This window comes from Vanessa atalanta, chromosome Z, assembly GCF_905147765.1.
Source record: "Vanessa atalanta chromosome Z, ilVanAtal1.2, whole genome shotgun sequence".
In the NCBI taxonomy this organism is placed as follows: domain Eukaryota; kingdom Metazoa; phylum Arthropoda; class Insecta; order Lepidoptera; family Nymphalidae; genus Vanessa; species Vanessa atalanta.
The window spans coordinates 6,054,050-6,075,559 of record NC_061902.1 but is presented as its reverse complement, the minus strand read 5'-3'; the positions used below and the strand labels follow the sequence as shown (position 1 = coordinate 6,075,559).

At 31.8% G+C, this 21,510-nt stretch overlaps 1 protein-coding gene across 4 annotated transcripts in view; it reads left to right on the top strand.

The window, feature by feature from the left end:
* LOC125076194 (insulin-like growth factor 2 mRNA-binding protein 1) overlaps positions 1 to 21,510 on the top strand; it is a 38,827-nt gene that overhangs the window by 4,028 nt on the left and 13,289 nt on the right. Inside the window, exons 1-2 of one of the 4 annotated variants that reach the window (XM_047688223.1) lie at positions 13,144 to 13,208; positions 14,363 to 14,722. The exons of 1 other annotated variant lie outside the window; for it this stretch is intronic. In XM_047688223.1, coding sequence (XP_047544179.1) covers positions 14,628 to 14,722 — 95 coding nt within the window. In that variant the 5' untranslated portion in view covers positions 13,144 to 13,208; positions 14,363 to 14,627. Of the gene's footprint in view, positions 1 to 13,143; positions 13,209 to 14,049; positions 14,723 to 21,510 lie in introns of those variants that run through there. 2 more of the 4 variants (XR_007120293.1, XM_047688222.1) reach the window with 2 other exon arrangements.

Genomic DNA, 21,510 nt, shown 5'->3' with positions numbered 1-21,510 from the left:
TTAATTCATAAGCACAACCCTAACCATCGAGGTCCATAATTCTTGGCGATCAATCAAAAATGGCGAAGGTCCAAACAAACTTTTATATCCAATAGGATCACCTTGGGTGATCAATTTTCAAAAACGTTGTTTCAGGTGTGTTACTCCTTTGTATAAGCCTCAAAACCGATTTCCATATATGTGACATCAGAAATGATGTACTATACGCCTTAGGAGATAATTTTTTATATCCTAATGAACCCCATTATGGATTCGCGAAAAAATGGCGTTTTGAATGTTGTGAATATAAATGGAATAGCTAAAGGTACATTAATTAAGAACTGTCTGTACTGCATAATACGGCAGAGCTATAATGAAATCGCATGGCACAGGAAACAGGTTAATCTAAGTCTTAAGTCAAGTATAAACAAAGTCAGTACCACACACTCCGCGCTCGCTCATAGCGTATGTTTTGTAGTATAGGCAAGAAAACAAATGAAACGTCTGAATTTGATGTACTGTTTTGTGATGCAAATTAATAAATTATTCCAGGTTTATGTTGATGTTTAGATGGAAATAAAAATCGCAATGTAATGCTCATTGTGATGCCCGATTTCTGAGAGGGGCGAGTAAGGAGAGCGCGGATGAAAAAAAAAATTTGCTGACTTTGAGCGCTCTTTTAAGAAACAATAGTAATTCGATAAATAAGTTCTTGGTATTAGTAACAAATTAACACAATATAACTCTTATAATAATTAATTAGTTGGGTAATGAAAAAAAGGCAACGAGAAACATAATAAGTAACTTTATATTAGTCAGTACGCTAGAATTCAAGCTAATAATTCAGGAATTAAGCGGTAATTGATAAATATATATTTATGAGTATTGTTCCAAGGAAATAAAAATTTTGCTATTCTTGCATACTTAATTTGTTTTTAATGGTAAAAAATACAAAAAAAAAATTTTTTCTACCAACCTTAAAACCAAAAAGGCTTTTAAGATGACATCACATCTCTTTATAAATCATATAATGTTATCTATCAAGCAAAATGGTTTTAAGATTTAGAAAAGAATTAACATTTTTTCATATTAATTTTGATTCTCAAGCAGAATCACAGCTCTGCCTCGAGAAATGATGTAGTCCTAAAGGAAGCGGAGTCTTTGCTACGCGATCTTTCAGAGGTATTAAAAATTTGGAAAAATAAGTCTAAACCAATTCTTTGATAGGATTAACTTGTTAAGTTTTATATATTAGCATCGCATTTATCCACTGATGCTTTATTGGAGGTAATTATTTTAAATAATTAATAACGAAATTGAAAACAAACTATGAAGATAATAAGTGTTGCTAACATATCGCAAAGTAAATGTGAATAATATAAATGTAATATTTATGATTAAATGAACGACTATAATTATAGCTTAGCTTTTTTTAAAAATTAATTATTTTAAAGTATGAATGTGCTAAATTTGTGCTTCTTGCTCTCAGCGGTAAAGTAAAACATCCTGAGGAAACATCCATATTATGTCGGAAGAAATTCTAACACGTGTATTATCAAACCGAATCGTAGAATAGGCTATGTCATCTGTAGTAAATTCTAAATATCAGTTATTAGGTTAAAAAAAAATTCGACTCATTAGTCGAATGTTCATTAACATATCACAAAATTTTCTTTATATAATTTTGATTAACAAAATTAATATTTTCATAATTTTATTTATACGTAAAATGAACAAGGCATTATTAAATTTGAGTCTTTATTACTTACTCAAAAATAAAACTACTCTCGATTGCGGAAACCTTATTAAGAAAAATAAACCTTCAAAAAGAATCTCATTAATTCATTAAAATAAAACAAAATAAACGCCTCAATTTCAGCGGCTCTCACTTACTCTGTTTCGTACTCGGAAAAACACAACATCATTTTACGATTTGCGGCGTAACTAAAATGTCAAAAAAATATCACTGTGATACATGAATTTGATTTAGTTACTATTATTATGTATTCTGTAATTCAGATACTTTAAAAGCTACTTGCTGAACACTTAAATATTACAATTTCGTCCATGTGAATTTGGTCAAAACCTTACGTGACATACAGACAAATAATCAAACAAAACAATACGACCAACATCGATTCAAAAAATGTAAAAATAATATAATATTATATCAGACTATGCACTATCTTCAAACCACGCGCACCGGGATTTTTTTCTCATGCGACTTATCTATTAAAGATAGATGCATATATGTCGCGGACTTATCTATAGACGTATTGAAGATTACAAATCTTACATGTTTTCTAGTAGTTACGAGTGATAGGGGGGGGGGGGGGCAACGTCTGCTTCGGAAAGCACAGGACCGATAATTAATTTTCGCTTTGACATGTTTACATAATAATTTACTATGTCACACACAAGATAAGGTACGTCCTGATATAGCTATGTATCATAATGTAAAAGAGATTTTGTTTGTCGACAATCGACAAAATATTTTTTCTATCAATACACTTTTATCGACAAACGACATAATGTTCGAGTGAAATATTGACTTTTATGTCAATATTTCACTCCGATAATGCCGAGTACGGTCTCACTAACATTATTAAAAATTGAAGGGTTCCGACTCGACTGTGTAATGTTACCCTACACGAACAAAAGTAACAAAATTAGCTTGACCTTTATGTGGTTGTATTTGCTCGCATTCCTTTTAGTCGTCAAGCTCGGCTTTAGCTTAATGTGAAAACAAACTGAGTAACCCAAGTTTGTTTTGTCTGTAGTACTCCATGATTAGTCGCTATGTAGATTTAATAATGATAATACTAATAACTCATTACATACGATCCGAGTGAATCTAACGGAAATTAACAAATTCGCTATTAAATTTATAATATTTAAATTTCAGCATTTAAAAATAGGAATGAATATAAATAATATAAATTCGGTTTTGGTCAAATAATAATACATTGTATTCGTATAATCAGTATTTGATAAAAATATGGCTTTAAACTTAGGAATGCATTACTTTGTACTTCTTTAGAGCAGATTTATTAAATTTAACTAAATTATGTAATATATTTTTCCATTCTTCAATACGGATGAATGCGAAATAACAAAATATTGCAACTTGAAATACCAAATTGAGTCGCAGCTGTATTCATAGTTCATACGGAACCATACCAGGCTTGAGTACGGAATTTGTACCTATCAACAACCACCTTTTCCCCCGTAGTCTTGCATCAAGTTATTAAAATTCATTTAAAATGCTAGATCTAGAAAATATCAAAGTAGATATTAAAATGTATATAGTCTTTGAAAAAGTGTCCCTGTTCAGTGAATTGTAAATAAGTCGATACATAATATTAGAATAATATCCGTTGCTACTTATCAATGTCAAACTATGTACGTAGCGTTGGCAATTTACAATTCGCTTAGTTACCATTATTTCAATGCCATCCGGACTATCAACATATAATAATTCTAATAAGACTTACGTTAGAGGCCTTCCGCATACGTAATAATTGTATACAGATGAAATAGGTTTTTTTTAAATGCTGTGGTTTCAATTTCAAGTGATCGATGGTTGCTTGGAGTAGGGCGTGGAATTGTCGCGGGCCGCGGCGCAGCTGTGCGCGCGTCACTCCGCCCGGAGAACTGTTGCGTTCGCTGAGGTCGTTGCCACCAACTTATTTGATGTTCACTTACAACTCCTTATCTATGCATTTATCAAAGGTTATGATGTATAATTTTGTCAGTTATATTTGAAACAAATTAAAAGTTATAAAAAGTAAAAACTCGCCGTAACTGTTTCGAAACTATATTTTCTAAAAATAAAACACGTTAGCTTATTTACTTTCATAAACTCTAAAAATAATTACTATAAACTATACATTAATCAACATTAATAGTCGCTAAAAAAAATAAAAGTAAATCTAAGCAAATCATCAAATTATATAATATTTCTAATGGACACTTTCCAAATCAAATATTTTAAAGGAATATTAGATTTGAATTTACCGTCTTCGTTTATTTAATATAACAGGGTTGTGGAGGTGCACCTGCACCTTAAGTGCGCCCCCTCACACCCCCGTCATGGCGCCCGAGTATATTTGCTCAATATTTACTTAGTATTTTCTTTTGATTTGCTGCCCCCACACAACCAATTAGGTGTCGTTAGTCCCTACCGTATTCTAGCTTTCTAAGTTTTATTAAAGGTTTGTTTTTAATGAATTCTTTATAATGTAGACTATTATAGTGATTTTTAAATTTTTCTAATGGTAGTAATAGCTACGATAGCTTTGTCTCCAGGTAGATATATTATATATCTGTTAATCTAAATATACGTAACGTGATTTATGTTATCTTAATTTTATTACTCGAAAACGAATTATTTTTTACATTATTATAATAGTTTTATTTAAAGTTTGTTAGTTAACGATTTATTCATTAACATTTTATTCAGGAAATAAGTTATTCACTCAAAAATAACATCACTTAGATATAGGTGTTTCTATCTAGATAAATTAATAAAAATATTTAATTTAGTACCTGACGATCCACAAGTTCTTTTTAAGCCTACTTTGAATAAATAATATTATGTTAGGTTATTTTAGTAAATATTTAATTCAATAAAGTCGATGTACATTTTTAGCTGCAACCAGTTTTTTGGTTACGTATTTTGTTTGAGCTTAGTTGAGTTCAAAGCGATGTACTACGAACCCTTCTTAACGTTAAGCTTTAGTAAAATTGCCATATCATTTTTCAATATTCATCCTCCTTACATAATCTTGCGTCGCTTAAAACATCCTTTCATTCATTCTTGAAAACTGTAGTAGTAAATATTTCGGTTCTTTTTTCTGTGGTAGACGTAGCTACTTTGGGTACTAATTTCTAGTAGGTCATATAACTATTTCAAATTTTAAGATTTTATGTAACAATTTTAATTATTAACAAAAAATATTATTCAAATATATTATTAAGTAATAATTGAACATATATGTTACTGATTGATTGATTATGTATTCACCCTGATCTAAAAAGCATTCGAGATGATCAAAACTAAGACTCCAAGAGTAATATTTATTTACAAATAAAAATATTGGATTATTATATATAGGCTTCATAAAGATCACGCAACAGCACCATGTACTGTGAATTTTTGAGTAATATCTTGTTGTTTAATATTATATCTCGACCCTCCTCAATTGATTCCTTTTTTTTTCGAGTCCTTATTTTAAACGCTACAAATGTAAGCTATATTCGTAAGTCGGGGGTAGCAGCTATTCCACGAGAGAGTACACGTTGATTATATTTAAATTTATTATAGCATATTGTGTGCAATGTTCGCAGTAGTCGACACACCAGACCCCATTTTCAAAATCTGTACATTACAAATGTTTCTTTTTTTAAATCAGTTACCTAATGCCGTATTCTTTTTTTAATTTGCCTTTTTAATGACAGTGATACTAGGTCACATTATTTAAATAATGGGCTAATTTCATTTTTGTTCCTACGTTGTTGTTAAAAAACTTTCAATGATATGGATGGTTGTAGAAATTAGGATTTTACATTAAACCCTTAACAAAAAATATTTACGCATTTTACCAGATACCGGTTATTTACAAATAAATAAACGTCACTTGTTCACGTTAACAAGAATTCTTGGAAAACGCTTTATAAATACCAAATTGTAAGATATTTCAAAAGAGAGCAAAGACTGAACTCAGGAGGCGGTGAGTGCAATCGCACGCGTCTTCGGCACGCGCGAGCCCCCCTCGTTATGGAACGAACGCGTTCACTCTACATGCACTTTCTCCGCAAAACACAGTGCATCTCTCAATCCCCTTCGACCCTCTATTATGTGATTTTGAATTATCACCATTGCACAAAGCCGTCTTTCCCTTTACCGACCATTGGACACGCGGCCTCACCAAAAACATTTATTTGCGACCGTCTCAGAATTGACTTTTTGTAACATTTTAATATGATATTATCTTTAGTGAATATACAAAATATATTAATTTATATCTGACGAGTACGACGACAACCAAAAAACACGTTTTATATAACTATTAAGGAATTCTGTAACAAATATTCTAGTAAAATCATCAAGTTCCTCAAGTAGAGTTAAAGCGCTAAATCAAATAAGACTACAGCTATTAACTAATACTTACGTATACACAATTTTCAATTCATTATACTATTACTAATAAATTAAACGACGTAAAAGTAACAGAAGCTGTTTAATATATTTTTAATCATTTTATAAAAAAAAAAAATTATACTAATGTTATACGGAGCTTAAAAAACAACAAATCTTCGAAATCAAATTTGCGTAAAAATTACTAAGATTGTTTTTGACCTTTAATACTATTTAAACGTTTCAAATAAATTACAATAATAAATAAGTAATGTTTATATTTTGACAAGAAACACTAGCTTTTAACGAATAATGTAAACAAGACATTTGAATAAACTCAAGAAAAAAAACGTTAGTCGTGCGGGGTGTTGTAGTAGGTAATATCTGTACCCAGATGGCAAGGTACCTGCAATATCTGTGTCGCACATTGGACTATCGCTCGACCTTCGAAGAACACTTCGAACTCCTAGTGCCCCCCGAATCGAGAAAGTAGTGGGTGTCATGCATAAATGCCTAATATCGGGGAACCGAGGGAGGGAGGAAGTTAGTCGTCTCTATGCCGGTGTCAGTTATTGTTCGCTATTCTACGAGGTGGCAAAAGTCACCACCGCGGTACACACCGTAACACCGCCCAACATATGCTAATAGACAAATATAAAAATTATATTCAGAGTTAAACTTAAATTGTGTCGAATATATTAAATAATGCTAAACAAGTCGGATCAAATATTATGTAGTATCTCACAATTTGAATATTCGTTTCGTAATACCGAAAAAATCTAAACCTTTATGGGATCACTCTTTTGCCTGTCGTTTATCCGTCTTATCTTTTGGACAAAAATAGCTTAAAACATTTTTTAAGTTGTAATTGATCCAGAATTTGATAAATTAATAAATATGTATACTTTGGAAAAGTATATGTATTTAACTATAATTTGAATTTGCTTGTGGGCTGCATAAAAATATTCATATAAAAATGAAAATATAATTCGGAAAACCGCCATAAGCGAATGACAATAATTATTGTTTCTAATTTTTTTATGAAAAATTTAAGACTTAAAATGGACGAATGTTAATAAGTTTGAATATTGCTGAGCTGAGCTGCCTTATAAAAACCTAATAGGAATTTTGATATTTTTTTTTTATTATTATTAAACGGACTAGTTTGTATTCTTGAACGCGCTGATCACAGGACCAGTCCAGTTTGTATAATGTTGGTTGTGTTAGTGTATTTATAGGAACCTAAGAATCCTAGCAACAACCATGAACTTCAACCAACCTAGAGCAAACTGTTGGTAAGTACTCGACACATTATGTGTGGAACGGGTTTATGTAAGTATATGTGAAACGAAATTTGACGCAAGTTGTTTAAAATATCTTATATAACCTATTCGTTTGTTTTTGGGATCTGTATGTGTTTTAAATTTAAAGACAGCACACAGACAATCACCTTACTAAAAAAAATGTTGACAAGTCTTTTCTTTACTTTTCCATGTAACATCCTTGAAATAGGCTTCACGCACAAGAGCCACTTCAAGCTAACTTGTACAAACCAGTTAACGCAGTTAGGCACGTGATTGTGGACGGTAAAACGGTAGCTCGCACAACTATTAGTTTGTTTTACCCGTACATTGCGTTGCTACACACTTATACTGCACTGTTCTTATATTGATATCAGATTTAAAATTACACCAAGGAAATTTCACATGTTAACTGGTACTAAAATATAAACGTAAGTTTTTGTCATTTTGGATTAACTGAACTGTTTATGTAAGCATAAAATATATTAATCGCAGCATCCGTCCAGATCACTACACTCCACATTACTTATTATATTTAGGCAAAAGTTGTGTTGTGGTACAAAATACATCTATTGGAAGGTCCCCAAGACGTTCACTGTCAAGAGTTGCAAATATAGTTAATTCGGTCCTACTGTAATACGTATTGTGTACATTTAAACAAGAAAACATTATTGTACACGGGTACAATAATGTACAAAGTACGGACTTTGGTATAATTAAAACTGAACTAATAATTACTATATATATATATATATATATATATATATATATAGAGGCCGGGATATAATAACTAGATTCGTATCTGAAATATCCTAATCCTATCAATAACACCTACAACTTGCTAATTTCAGTCTGTTTAATATATGATGATAAAAACTAACTACCTTATAACAATAATTTAATATAAAATAATAAATAAAAACAAGATTCAAACCCTGACTCGAGAGCGCGAATCCAACCATATAAACTAGCCACGAGACAAAATTGGCAATACGTAACAATGTCATTGGCAAATAAGTAGGATATGTTAAGAATCAATACGCTAGTATCTGGACCGAATTTTATACAAGTAAGCAACATATACGCTCCGAATGCATTGTGGGTATTTTTATCTCGTCGACACTCGCATGCGCAGTCCCCTAAGATAAACGTAGTAGTAGAGTACTACGTCGAGAGGCCTTCATTTCTCAATGTAGTTGTAGTAGTACTCACACCGCAGGCCGTCGACCGATTTATAGACGTAATTGGTCAGGGCTGTGAAATGTACAATTGTTGGGAAATGAAACAGTGGCCTTAACATTATAAGTTATATTTATATCTTTGTTTGCGTTAACAAGTATTGGTAAATAAGAAAGTTACTAAATACAGACTAAAAATTATCTAAGAATTAGACAGATTTATGACATAACCATAGTCTGATTTAGTTCCAGTATTTAAATTATGAAGTTCTGGTTCAACGAAGATTTGGACGTCTCGAATAATTTCAAATCTTATATGTAGTTTTCAAAACAATCTTATATGAAGTTTTCTTGTGGAGGCCTGGAGCTGAAGCACCACCTGTGCTAAAATTAATATATTTGACGACTGTACTTTAAATTTTGTGTGAATGTCTTTAGCGAAATGTTTTTTTCTACTTTATATGCACGTGTATCTTCTGTGGGGTACTATGTACTCGATCTCGTATTAATTGAAGTAAGTGTCCGTGGTCTAGACGTCCATTTCCTCCGCGCGTTCGTTGACACCAACGGCCCCCCGCGTCCCGGCCAGCCGCCTCGTCGCGCGCCCTCACGATCTAGTACCAACCGGAAACTGCGCGTGTTCGTCACGCTCGCTGGTGTCCTACGCCTCGGAGAACTACTACCGTACAAAAATGACTCACATGTCTAACATTGGCAAATCACAATTCAGTGCATCATAATTGAAGAATTGTGCTACTGATAACGCTAAACTTGTATGCAAATTATTTTTTTGAAATACACAGTAGGTACATATTATATTTTAAAATAAACCTTTATTTTATATGTCAATTTGAGATTAATGTTTACTTTCATAAATATCCGATCAGAGGTGGGTATAAAGCTGATGCACAGATCAAGTATACTAATTCAAAATGTAAGTGCTTATATAATAAGATATTTAACAGAGGCTAGTCTCATACTGAGACAATGTTTAAAGCTTGTGAACTTAGTTTAAAGCTTAGACTCGATACAATGCGGATAGAGTAGTTCTAACTAACGACTCGGGTGTTAAAGAAATAATTATGTAAACCAGTTTATCCAAGAATAAAATGTATGCTTGACACGTTGTCATCATTTTGCTTTAGTATTTTAAAAGTAGATATAGGAGTAGTGTTAGTTGATACATTGAAATACGTGTTTTTTATTATTATTAACTATACATTTTAAATATAGTGGAAACTTCACCTAAAACTACGTTTAATTTCTAGATGATCATTGAAATATACATATATGTATATGTATTCAATAATATCAATCAACTCAATGACAAATAATAGTAGCTATGTATAACAAATATTCTTGCCGAGAACTGCTAAGGCATTAGGTACTGGTAAGGGATACTTCACATACCAATTATAGGCGATTATCATTACCTTAATTATTTCCTTAAATTTGTTTGCACGAAATAATGTCAAATAACTGATAGACACACTTAATATTTTGAAATACACCTAATTATAATATTTTGTTTAATGTATATAGCCTATATGTGTAAATGTGTACATCCTGTTTACATTTGTGTATCTGTAAAACTATTTAAAAGCATTCCACCGCTAACTTAAGCGAAGATTTTAAATAATCCTTAAACCATGTTGGAAACATTGAAACTCACGATCTAAGGATAATTATATAGACAACCCGTCACGAAAAGCAATCACGGGTAAAACTCTTTTTTTATGTGCCGGGCACTAACGAGCGAATTTCTCCGAAAGTTAATCATATGGGTAGTTATTTAATTCAAAACATATTAGGTGCTTAACTAATATTAAGGGCATCCATGTTTTATTCGCTTTAATTAAATGATAAAGCACCATTGTACTTAATATGTCAAACTAATCATCAAAAAAGTAATATTCTATTCTTCGGTGCTACCCTACTTTTGTAAACATAAACATTATGGTGTAATATATAGATCAATCTTAAATTCATTGGTCATTCCTCACTTACGATGACACCCGAAGCCACATAAAATAAGTTAATCTGAGTCTAATCTATACAGTACAGTTATAACCAATGGAGCCCAACTAAAAAATGGATATAACTGAAATAACAGTTTAGTGACATTACATTTTTTAAGTTCCTGCGACTGACTTCATCTTTTCTTACGTAGATAAATCTTACTATTACTTAAGTATAAGGTTAAAGTTAAGATTAAATCAAATAGTCAAATAAGTTAGGTGGTGTGGTGTGGTGTGTGGTGGTCTTAGATGAAATAAGTGTTATGAAACAGTGAGTTTTTAAATACTGTTTCTTTTGCTTCTGAAACTGTAATATTATAATTAACTATTTCTTATTTAATTCATACATGGGCTTATAAAAATAAATATAAAAAGCGAGTTTTGTGTTTTTATCATAAGAAAACACCCACGCGAGTTTCTCACCGATTCTTCTCGCTAAGAGGCTGCTTTCCGAAACGGTGGTAGAGTTAAAACGTTGACGATTCAAAAAACGCTTTATTGTAAAATTTACTTTGAAATGAATTCTGTGACAGTTTAATACAGTTGAATATTACTTAATGAAATAATTAAATTAAAATAACTTTAATTTAATTCTATGTGTCAAATATATATGGTTGTTTCCTGATTTTCGTAAAATAATAATTAGTTATTTATATATAATATTATAAAATACATTATTTGATTATTTTCTCTAAAAAGGAAAATTAATATATATATCTTTTATAAATATATAGTACTCTTTGAGAGCACAAATTATAAGAAAATGAGCAGATAATGTCAGTTTTACTTACATAGTTTTAAGTTATTAATTTTAGAAATTAGATAATTTTCATTGTTTTAGTTAAGTAGATTTTTTTATTAGGTAATCAATTGTTTTTTTAATAGTTAAGGCATACGATAGGTACAATAGTTATTTGGATGACTAGGTGACGTGATGATGTTGAGGCGGGGTGCGGATGGCGTCGCGGCGGCGCGTTGCAGGCGGGTCGGGTGGGGCTGCGTGCCATTGGCCATTGCGGTACTGGGTGAAAAGCCGCGACGCATGCACCTCGATGCACTCCGCCCATTGCCCGTAACATCCGCGCCCTTTTGTACCTGGTCGTCCTGATCGAGGCCGTCGTGATCGTTGTTGCTCAAGCACTTACCAGAAAATCCAAAAATATAAACGATTCGAATTTTACGATTCATTGTCGGTTGTGCTAACAAGTTTTAATTAAAGTAAGTGTCAATATACCTCATTAAGTATTTTTGTGCACGTTTTGTACGATCGTAACATTTAAATTTGCTATTAATATTTTTAGTTATCGTCAAGACTAATACAAGTTCTTCGGGTCTTTTATCCTCTGAAAGATCTGGGACACGATAATAACGTCTCTAACCCTTTTATAAGGGATGTCACACAAGTAAAAACATCCTTTAAACCAGATCGGTAATTAATTCATAATATTGTCAAGGGGTTGTCATTGCCAGCGGATGTCATCTAACGTTCTTAGCGGTTGCAACGACAGCTCCGCTGCTCACACTAGCTCAGAGTCTCGTCGCCTTCGTCAAAACCAGTTTTTGTTGCGCGCCTTGCAATACCGCAAAGTTTTGAGATTCTATATTGTGGTTTACTTATATTACTATTATCAATACTTTCCGTTACATTTTTACGTATGTGATGGTATGTATTCATACACTATGACTAGGGTGTATTATTTTATGTCCTTAGATTTATGACGTTTTTACATATACATACCTACTTAATTGTTTTATAACATCTTATATTAGTATTTAAAATCTATTTACTTATTAAGTTAACCTACCAAACAACTTTCACTTACCATACTATCATACGTCAAATATTATACTTTGATTACATTGGATAGATTCTAGCAGGTATTAAGGTATATCTTAATACCTGCTAGAATTTTATGAATTAGTGTCTTGGAAAATGGTTAATTTTTAAATTTAACGTCTACACTCTTTGTAAAAATATTAGTTCCTGGCTACCCGACACTTTGCACTGTCTCATCAAATATTAATTTATTTTGGACATTGGATAGCGACAATGTTTTAGTATTTAAATGTTAGCGAGTGGCAAGAATAATAAGTAGTTGCGCCAGAATTTGTGGCTATTTTCTGCTATGTTGTACTAATGAAAAATTTGCTCACCTAAGTTGTACGGGCACCAAATTATAAAAACTTGTCATAACACCGAAAAAAACCTGACTATGTTTTTGTTAACTTCATCTAAAATCCCCCAAGACAGGTTTAGTTATCAATGTTAGTTAATACCTATGTATCAATACCCCTATGTAAAACTCATCATCAAATACGTACCTATAAAAAAGTACCTAACATATTACTGTTCAAAAAATAGTAATTTTGCTACAACATTACCTTGCACCAAGTTAATTTGGTAAAATAATAAATAAAAAGTAGAGGCCGCTAGTACTGCGTCGATGGCGGGCGGCGCGCGCGGTGCGATTATGAATGGCGCGTGACGCAGTGCTCAGTACCGTCCTATGCAAGCACGCGCGCCCGCGCCGCACTCACTCCGCTGCTCTCGTTCACTGCGCTCGATCGGTACGCTCTCGGCGTCACTACAACGGTTTGCGTTAATTTATTATAAAACGATAATCTACTGAAAAGTTTATATCTATTTTTTTTGCTCAATATGGTTTAAGCTCCGTCGAGGTGTTCTAGTTCTTTTGATTAGACAGTGTAAGCTCTCTTAACGAGGTCCGGATCGAGCGAGGGCATAGGGTCTGGATGCGGGCCATTTGAAGGGCGTTTTCTCCTTGGAATAGCGTCCGTACTCCGGTCGGTTGTTGTTCTAAGGTGAAGCGGGACACGAGGCGGGTGACGCCTGTACCGGACGAAGTAGGCGGTATCTGCCGAACGCCCTCCGCGGGCTTCGGACGGGCGCCGTAGAAAAGGCATTGGCGCGGGGCGCCGTCACACGGACCCACTAACGAATATACTTCACGAACTCTATCGTTTTAGTGGTTGAACATTTAATCGCCATTATTATCGATAAGCATTAATATATATTTTACAGATTCTATTAATTTACAGTAATAGTCTATTTGCCAAAGACCACAATATTTTAAATGTTTAATATGTGTTTTGAAAAACACTACCAAATATCTTTATCGTCAAATGAATGTAGCATAAAATAAAAAAAACTTTTGAAATAATTAAACGTAACGTTCATAATACCACAGACGTTCATTACTATTTACTTTAAAAGTAAGAAAAAATATACGTTTCAAATACAGTAAACTCAATTAAACAGTTCAATTTGTTGTAACTAGACAACATTGCCTTTTTATCTTAATTAAAACTGAAAATATTTTGTTTAAAGTATTTATTATTATATTATTATTTTTTTTCGATAAAACAAGATCGATACCGGTACTTCACTAACCTCGCCGCGCTCCCCGCGGCCTCGATTCTGCCACGCCCAGCGCGCGCATTCTCCAACAAAATACACATGAAATGGATGCACAGAGAATCGAGTCGAGCCGGCGTCGCTTGTAGCTCGCGCGGTTCAGTCACGCACGTCACATCAGTCAGTCGAGTAGCGATCTCGATAGCCTGCGAACCGTACGCACGGCGCACACGTGCCCTCGCGCCCGTCCCTTATCCACATCCACACCGCCGCACTCCGCGCGACCATCGCTCTCGGTGCCGATCCGACCGGTGCCTCGCTCGCTTTTGACCTATTATGTAATACGAAAATAAACACCGCGCCTTTAACAGCGAGCACGTGTGCGCACCGGCTGCTGTACATCGCCGTCCACATCCGACCACCAACAAATTCATCTCCATAACCTAAGAAAACGCGATCCTTCATCTTCAATTTGTGTAGCTCCAGTTGCGTCTACTTTGGAAATATATTTTCAATCATTCTCAAATTGAGATCGATATTTGCTTTGTCGGTGCCATCATTTCTTTATAATTAATTCAAAGGTGATCAAGTGTTGTAGTGGATTGTTGTTAGTTATCTAATATCAATCTTTGCAAAATGTCTAACTCAATGGAACAGCAATTTGGCGAACTGAGCCTCTCACAGGAGGATCATGACCAAATATTTGAACAGGAGGATCACCAGGATCAAAGGTTGGTTGATAGTAGAATAATTTTATTTCCTTATTATATTATATGCTGTGTTTGTAAGTTATAATTTTTTAAACGTGAATTTATTAAACATTGAGTCTGCCTAAAATTAAATATTAACCATGCGACGGAAATTGAATTTAAGTGATATTCTTCAAAAGTAGTCAACGAATAAAGAAATAAAAAGTGGATTTAATTTTGGTCATAATTCATTATATATAACCATAATATGTAGAGATTTCATTATAAAATCGCAGCTATTAAATTGGATATTTTTCTAAATTAAAAACGTATTAAATTCGTTCATAACTTATTTTTCTAGAACTTCTTAAAACAGTTTTGTTATTTTTCAAGGTAAAAACCTTGAAATCCTTCTTTGTATTGTTAGCTTCAAATTCGTGCTTACTTATCCTTAATCGTTTACATTAGTAAAAATTCTTTTATACCCATGAAGTCTTAGCGGGTTACAGAATTTTTATTCATTGAATACACACTATTTCCACATAGTTTTAATTTTATTACGACACAACTTATAAATTAATATTTTTTGTAGAGCATTATGTTCAATTCGTTCACAATGTATCTTATCAAAGAGTACCGTATATCCATCCATATTTATCAGATTCATCGTTATATGTAATCGCGGAATATTGTTAAAATATTTGAAACGAACTGATCACCTTATATTTTAATAAAATTAATATATTTGAATATACCTTCGTAACATTTTAACTAATGTAATATTTTTTTTCAGTTTTTATTTCAAATTTCATAGACGAACAAAAAGCCATTACAGTAAGCACTATTTAGCTTAGAAGTTTCCTAGTCAATTAGATGTGTGCATATTTCGCGGTTATTTTCGGAGGTACGCGTTACATTATGACATGTAATTTCACGGAATATTTATATTTCAAGTTAAAAAGAACGTTTGTTATATTATAAAAAAGTAATAATGATTTTCTTCGCCGCATACAACTATATAGCTAGAATAGAAAATCACATACTTTAATTTTTCAAACATTGCCCTGCATATATATATTCTATGCTTTTTGATTATTAGCGCGAATTTCACGAAGCCGCCATTGATTTAGCTATAAGTATTGGCCCATGGTGTATTCTCAGTCATTATTGTTTATACTTAGTTCATGGACTAAAATTGAATTTTGTAATTACAATTCTCACATAATTTATCATCGGATATTCTTTTAGCCATTTTTTAAATGATATATTTTGAAACAAAAATACATTACTGTGGCCGAATTGTTTTATAATATAAAATAGATCAAATCGTCTCATTTGTCTACTAAGCTTTTAAAGTTTTTTAATATCTTTAGATAGTAGAGATATATGTAGTCGCGATCCTTTTAACATTTTCAAGGATTCACATATTATTGGAATATCAAGTCACTTATTAGTCTTTTTTATATATTCATCCGAATACCATACAGAAGTAAAACAATAACAAAAACATTAGAAAAAGCAATGTAATTTTTATTAATGCAGAACAATTGTTCTTGAGATCATATAACTCATTCTTTATATATCTAAAAGATCAATAGAAAGTAACTTTACTAAACATTTTTGAGAAAACAAAAACTAGCCCTTAATAATTAAAAGAGAAAGAAAAATACCTGGAACTTTCTTAATATTTGCAAACCAAAAAAGTTGTAAAAGATATCGTTAATTCAAATCAAAGAATTAAATATGACTATTTTTGTATTATTATTATTAATAATAAACTTTAGTAATGAGTTGTATATTAAGGTGCAAAAAAATCAACTTTACCTTATTATTTCAGATTGCGCGGTATTATAAAAAAGTTTAATCAGGCCGAAGAGCTGAATACTTGCCATGCAACTGACGAAGTCAGTCAGCGTCCGAAAACACATTTACACATCTCTTATTATGGCAACGTTCATATTAAACGCATTCGCTTGACCGCTTTTCCACGACTTACGTTGCAAAATTTGTAAAAACGAAAAAGCCTTTTGTTATAATCTGTAGATAATGTCCATCCTGAAGGTTAATTCTAAATATTTTTTGAACGTTTTTAACGTAATTGTAGTTTCGAAAATTACGCGCTAAATCCAAACTTACAAACCACCTCTTTGTTTATTTGAATGGCTATTGAAAATCAATAATTATTATAATATATTGCAATCGAGTTTTACATATCATACTTTTAAGGAAACCAGACAAAACATGGTGATAGTTTTTGATGATTCGAGATCATAAATTTAATGGATGTAAAAATTATATTAGCATTAGCAGTCTGTAAATTTCCCACTGCTGGGCTAAAGGCCTCCTCTCCCTTGAGGAGAAGGTTTGGAGCATATTACACCACGCTGCTCCAATGCGGGTTGGTGAAAAATTATATATGTACAATAATTATAATAATATAATTATTGTATATATATAATTTTTAACTATAATAATAATATAAATAATTATATTATTATTATAGTTGCGAACCCTGGTCGGTATGACATTGGAAAACCTAAGGAAATGTGAAAAGAGCGTTACTTATTTGTTTGGCACACAAAGAATAAGTCAGTAAAAATATTTATTATTAGGCCTATGCAAAATTAACGCTAGACTACACAATGCGTTTACAGACTGCGTAAGTAGATAGTAACGAGTTATAGTATTTATCGGTTTTTTTATCTTTGACAGTGTAAGTACTTATTGACACTTTTTTAATTTGATAATATTCATTAATATTACCGTTATTATATAATTAATTAATTCATAAACGACCGTACACGACCCGTCCTATCTCATTAATATACAAAACTATACTAAAAAGTAGAATTTCTTTCGTTGATTTTCTTTATAACTCAATAAGTTTTTTACAATGTTTAGGCCTAGTGTTCTATTGGTTCGATAAAATCGGTTTGCCGGTAGACTAAACTACACACTACACAGTCTCGTAATTTCAAGTAATATTTTTTCATAATCGTTTTGACAATCGAATAAACTTGTATGGTAAATAACAACGGGTCAAGGTCGAACTTTTTATAATAGCCTAATTATCAAAAAAAGTTCGACCTTGACCTTCCCAAAAAAATATATGTACATTCTATAGTTTGATATTATAAAGTGGAAACTTAGTACTCATGAATTCGGTAGAAACTAATAACCTCTCTTCATTTTGCATAACGTCTCCAACATGTGATTAAAATAATGTTTTTGATAATTAAAACAACTAACTATTATAAATTATAAGATTAAGTTTTAAAGTTAATTCTATGAATCGAACTAAAACAGCCGATTTTCATACAACCAATTCAAATTATATTGAACTTTCATACATACTGTTGTAAAATAGTATTGCTGTTATATTCTTCATAGAGTTGTATATCCACGATTTTATGAATACACTAAAGCTAAGTATTAGAACAATCTGTATACGCAATAAAACAACTTACATTCCCAACACCGTGCCCCCAAAACTTGCACAAGGTCGCCATTTTTCGCAAATTCATAGTAAACATCATAGATTAATCAAGCTCTTCATCAATGATATCTTTCAATTTGCAGTCAATTGTTCAAATACAGAAATCTGTTTAGTCTTCGCATAGCACAAGATCTCTTTTGCAATAAGCCATATTAATAACTTCGTGCAGAGGTACTCACTCCTCTCTACTCGATAGACTCGATCGAAACGTATACACAAATATAAATCGTTAAAAAATAATTTTTATTAGTCGACAACATATATCCGCAGTAACCGTATTATAGAGATATTATATATTAAATCCATGAAATTCATTGACATAACAGTTCAGCGGGCGGGCCATGTTTGACAAAAGTCAACTTTCCGAACGAATACATTTACTTTTGAACATTATGTTAATGGGAACGCCAAAATTAGTAAAAGTTTGAAAATTGTCATAGAAGTTAAAAAAAATCACCACGTTTATGAAAAAGTTACACGTTATATGAAAAGTACATGATAAACTGTATTTGATTAGTTTTATTTATTTTACCTGAGCGGTACTGGGTTTTAATCTAGTTATATATATATATTTTGCGTATGTACATACGGATCGAAATGTGGACAAGCAGGTGAAATAAGATGTATGTGGTGAATGATAAGTATGTATAAGTTAAGCGACGTATATACGCAAGATACATAAGAAGAAGTCTGAAAAGGCGCTAAAACTTAAAACTTTAAGTCATCCGTTTTGAAGTATAAATATTGCATATAACTAAAACAATTTTTAAAGTATTGTTAGATGGAAAGGTAGAAAAAAATAAGATCGAATAAAAAACCTATAGTTTTGTGAATGACTAATTTTATAAGTAGAGTTGATTGTGTCGAAGGAGAAAGAGGTCAATAGCTATTGCGTCGCCCCAAGTAAATTTAGGATTGGGTTAAGGGAATTATGGCGTTAGTAAATTACTCTACTCTACGATGCTAATGGTAGCAGGGTTGCAAAAAATAGTGTTATCATCATATCTATCATATCATAATAAATTATTTGTCATTTTGTTAAAATCGATTATTTGACTAATCTTACATTGGACAAACATATCTACCCATTTATCATTCTAATTTCATATAGAGATTAATTTTCAGATTACCTTTTTTTTCTTCAGTTAAATGGAATAACTATAATAAACACTGCAAAAACGATATCAGACAAAAAACTTTGTATAATAGATTTGTAGCTGTCCAATATGTCTACAGAAATAAACTACCATATATAATATATATTTTATAGACAATTGATAATTTTTTTATGTTTAAAATAACACGAGGACACGAACCAAATTTATTTGTATGTATCTATCTCGAAAGCTTTTTAGGAGGCTACTTTTAAATTTTGGTAAATATAGTATGACTAATTGTAGTCCAACTCTGAACGATTTTTTTTGTATTGGTTGTGCAGTTTTTTGTTTGCCATGTGTTGTCATAATAGATACCGATAACGACATCGTGAATTATATAGATCGGTCAGCCAAAGGTTTTCTACATATCTTGAAAACCAGATTTTACTGTTACTATAAAATTATTTCTAACACAACATAATATGGCATCGATAAGAAAAAACTTTTTATATCAGATTGTGACTACTACACTTGTCATTATGCCATTTATTTGAATATAAGGGTTTATATAACCTACTCAGGAAGTTGTTCAAAATCAACCGTAGACGTAAGAAAGTAAAAAAGTTAGGAACATCAAGGATTAACTTTTTACTTTTTAGAACTTAAGTATATTTTTTTGTTACTAAGACGCAAATTGAACCGAGTAAATGGTATAGTAGTTTTTTTGAATAATTTTGTAAAATCTTATCTTAATGCAAAATAAATAATAATAATAAAAGAGCTATCTAAATTACTCGATTGGTAAATGGTAATTGGTATTGGTATTGGTATTGATCTTAATTTAAAATTGTTATCGTCAAGTAACAATTAAATAATACACCGAAGTGCTCGGCATCGAGAATTTCGGTAGTGGTCTTGGTAATTTTAGTAAGTTTGAGATTAACATGAAATTTAAAAAAAGAAAATAGTATAACACTTTTTAAAAACGGGTAACAAATAAATGACGGAATTCTCAAATGACGACGTTGTTTTCTTTTTAACATTGTAGTTGAGTCATTAAAATCATTAGATTATTCTGCCATGATTGGGGTATTTGCTTTAGCGTCGTTGGTGGACTAGACTAACAAAATCGCGCCATTACAATATTACTGTCGTACTAACGTTCTGATACGAAATTCGGTTCAGCAAATGAAAAAGTAGGGTTTGTTATTTTTCAACACAACAATCAATCCAGATGACTTAAGCTTAAGCTGGGGCGATTGAAATACATACTTTTGCTGTAAAAATGCGCATTTAATACAAATTTCGATTCAAAATATGAAATGAAAATGAAAGTATGTAATAAGGTAGGTAGACGGAACAAATCAACTCAATAAATTTGCAAAAGTTTACACTTTGCCCCATCTGGATTCAAACGTAGTATGTTTTAGTGTTTTTGTATATAATATTACAAGCTGATTTTTACATATTATATATGTAAGAATGAGTTACAACCGGCGTGGACCGGAGGTGGTGCACCTGCCGATCGGCAGGTGGCGACGGGAGCGCACGTGCCTCGCCGTGCAACCGGCCCTTTTCCGATTGCAGTGGGCTTTTTATATCCATCGACAGTAACTGATGGGATTTACGTCGATAAAGCATCGGAAGTAATAACGCTTTAGGATAGACTTCCTTTCCGTTTAATATTCGATTAATATTCCAGGATTTTTATCCTTTTTAATTACATTCGTTAAGCCGGTGAGTTGTAAAAATTATAAGTAAATTGTATCACTATTTACGTAAAAAAATTTCAAAAGTAAATCGTAAATATAAATAAAAGGTTTTCACATATATGTTGAGTATACGTGTATATTTTTAACGACACTTTATTTTTAAATTGAATTTAAATAAACGTCATTTTTATTTAAATAATTAATCTATCATTATAACTAATCTTTATTAACTCAACAGTAAAGCATTTAGTTTTATTATTACTTATCATCATGTATCATATTAAATGAATATATTATTTATTTTTATACGATGCTGCAATTAATTCCAACTTAAACAACATAGATCTTTCTTAAGATAAGTTCTAGACGTGTTAATGAAAAAGTTGTCACTTTTCGCGAATACTACGCGACGGGATTATTTTATATATAAACACTCCGGACTCCGTTTATCGTATGCACGGCAGTTACTGGGAGGTCACGCAACATCTGTTATTTTAATAATCTTATTTTTACACAGTCGTATAA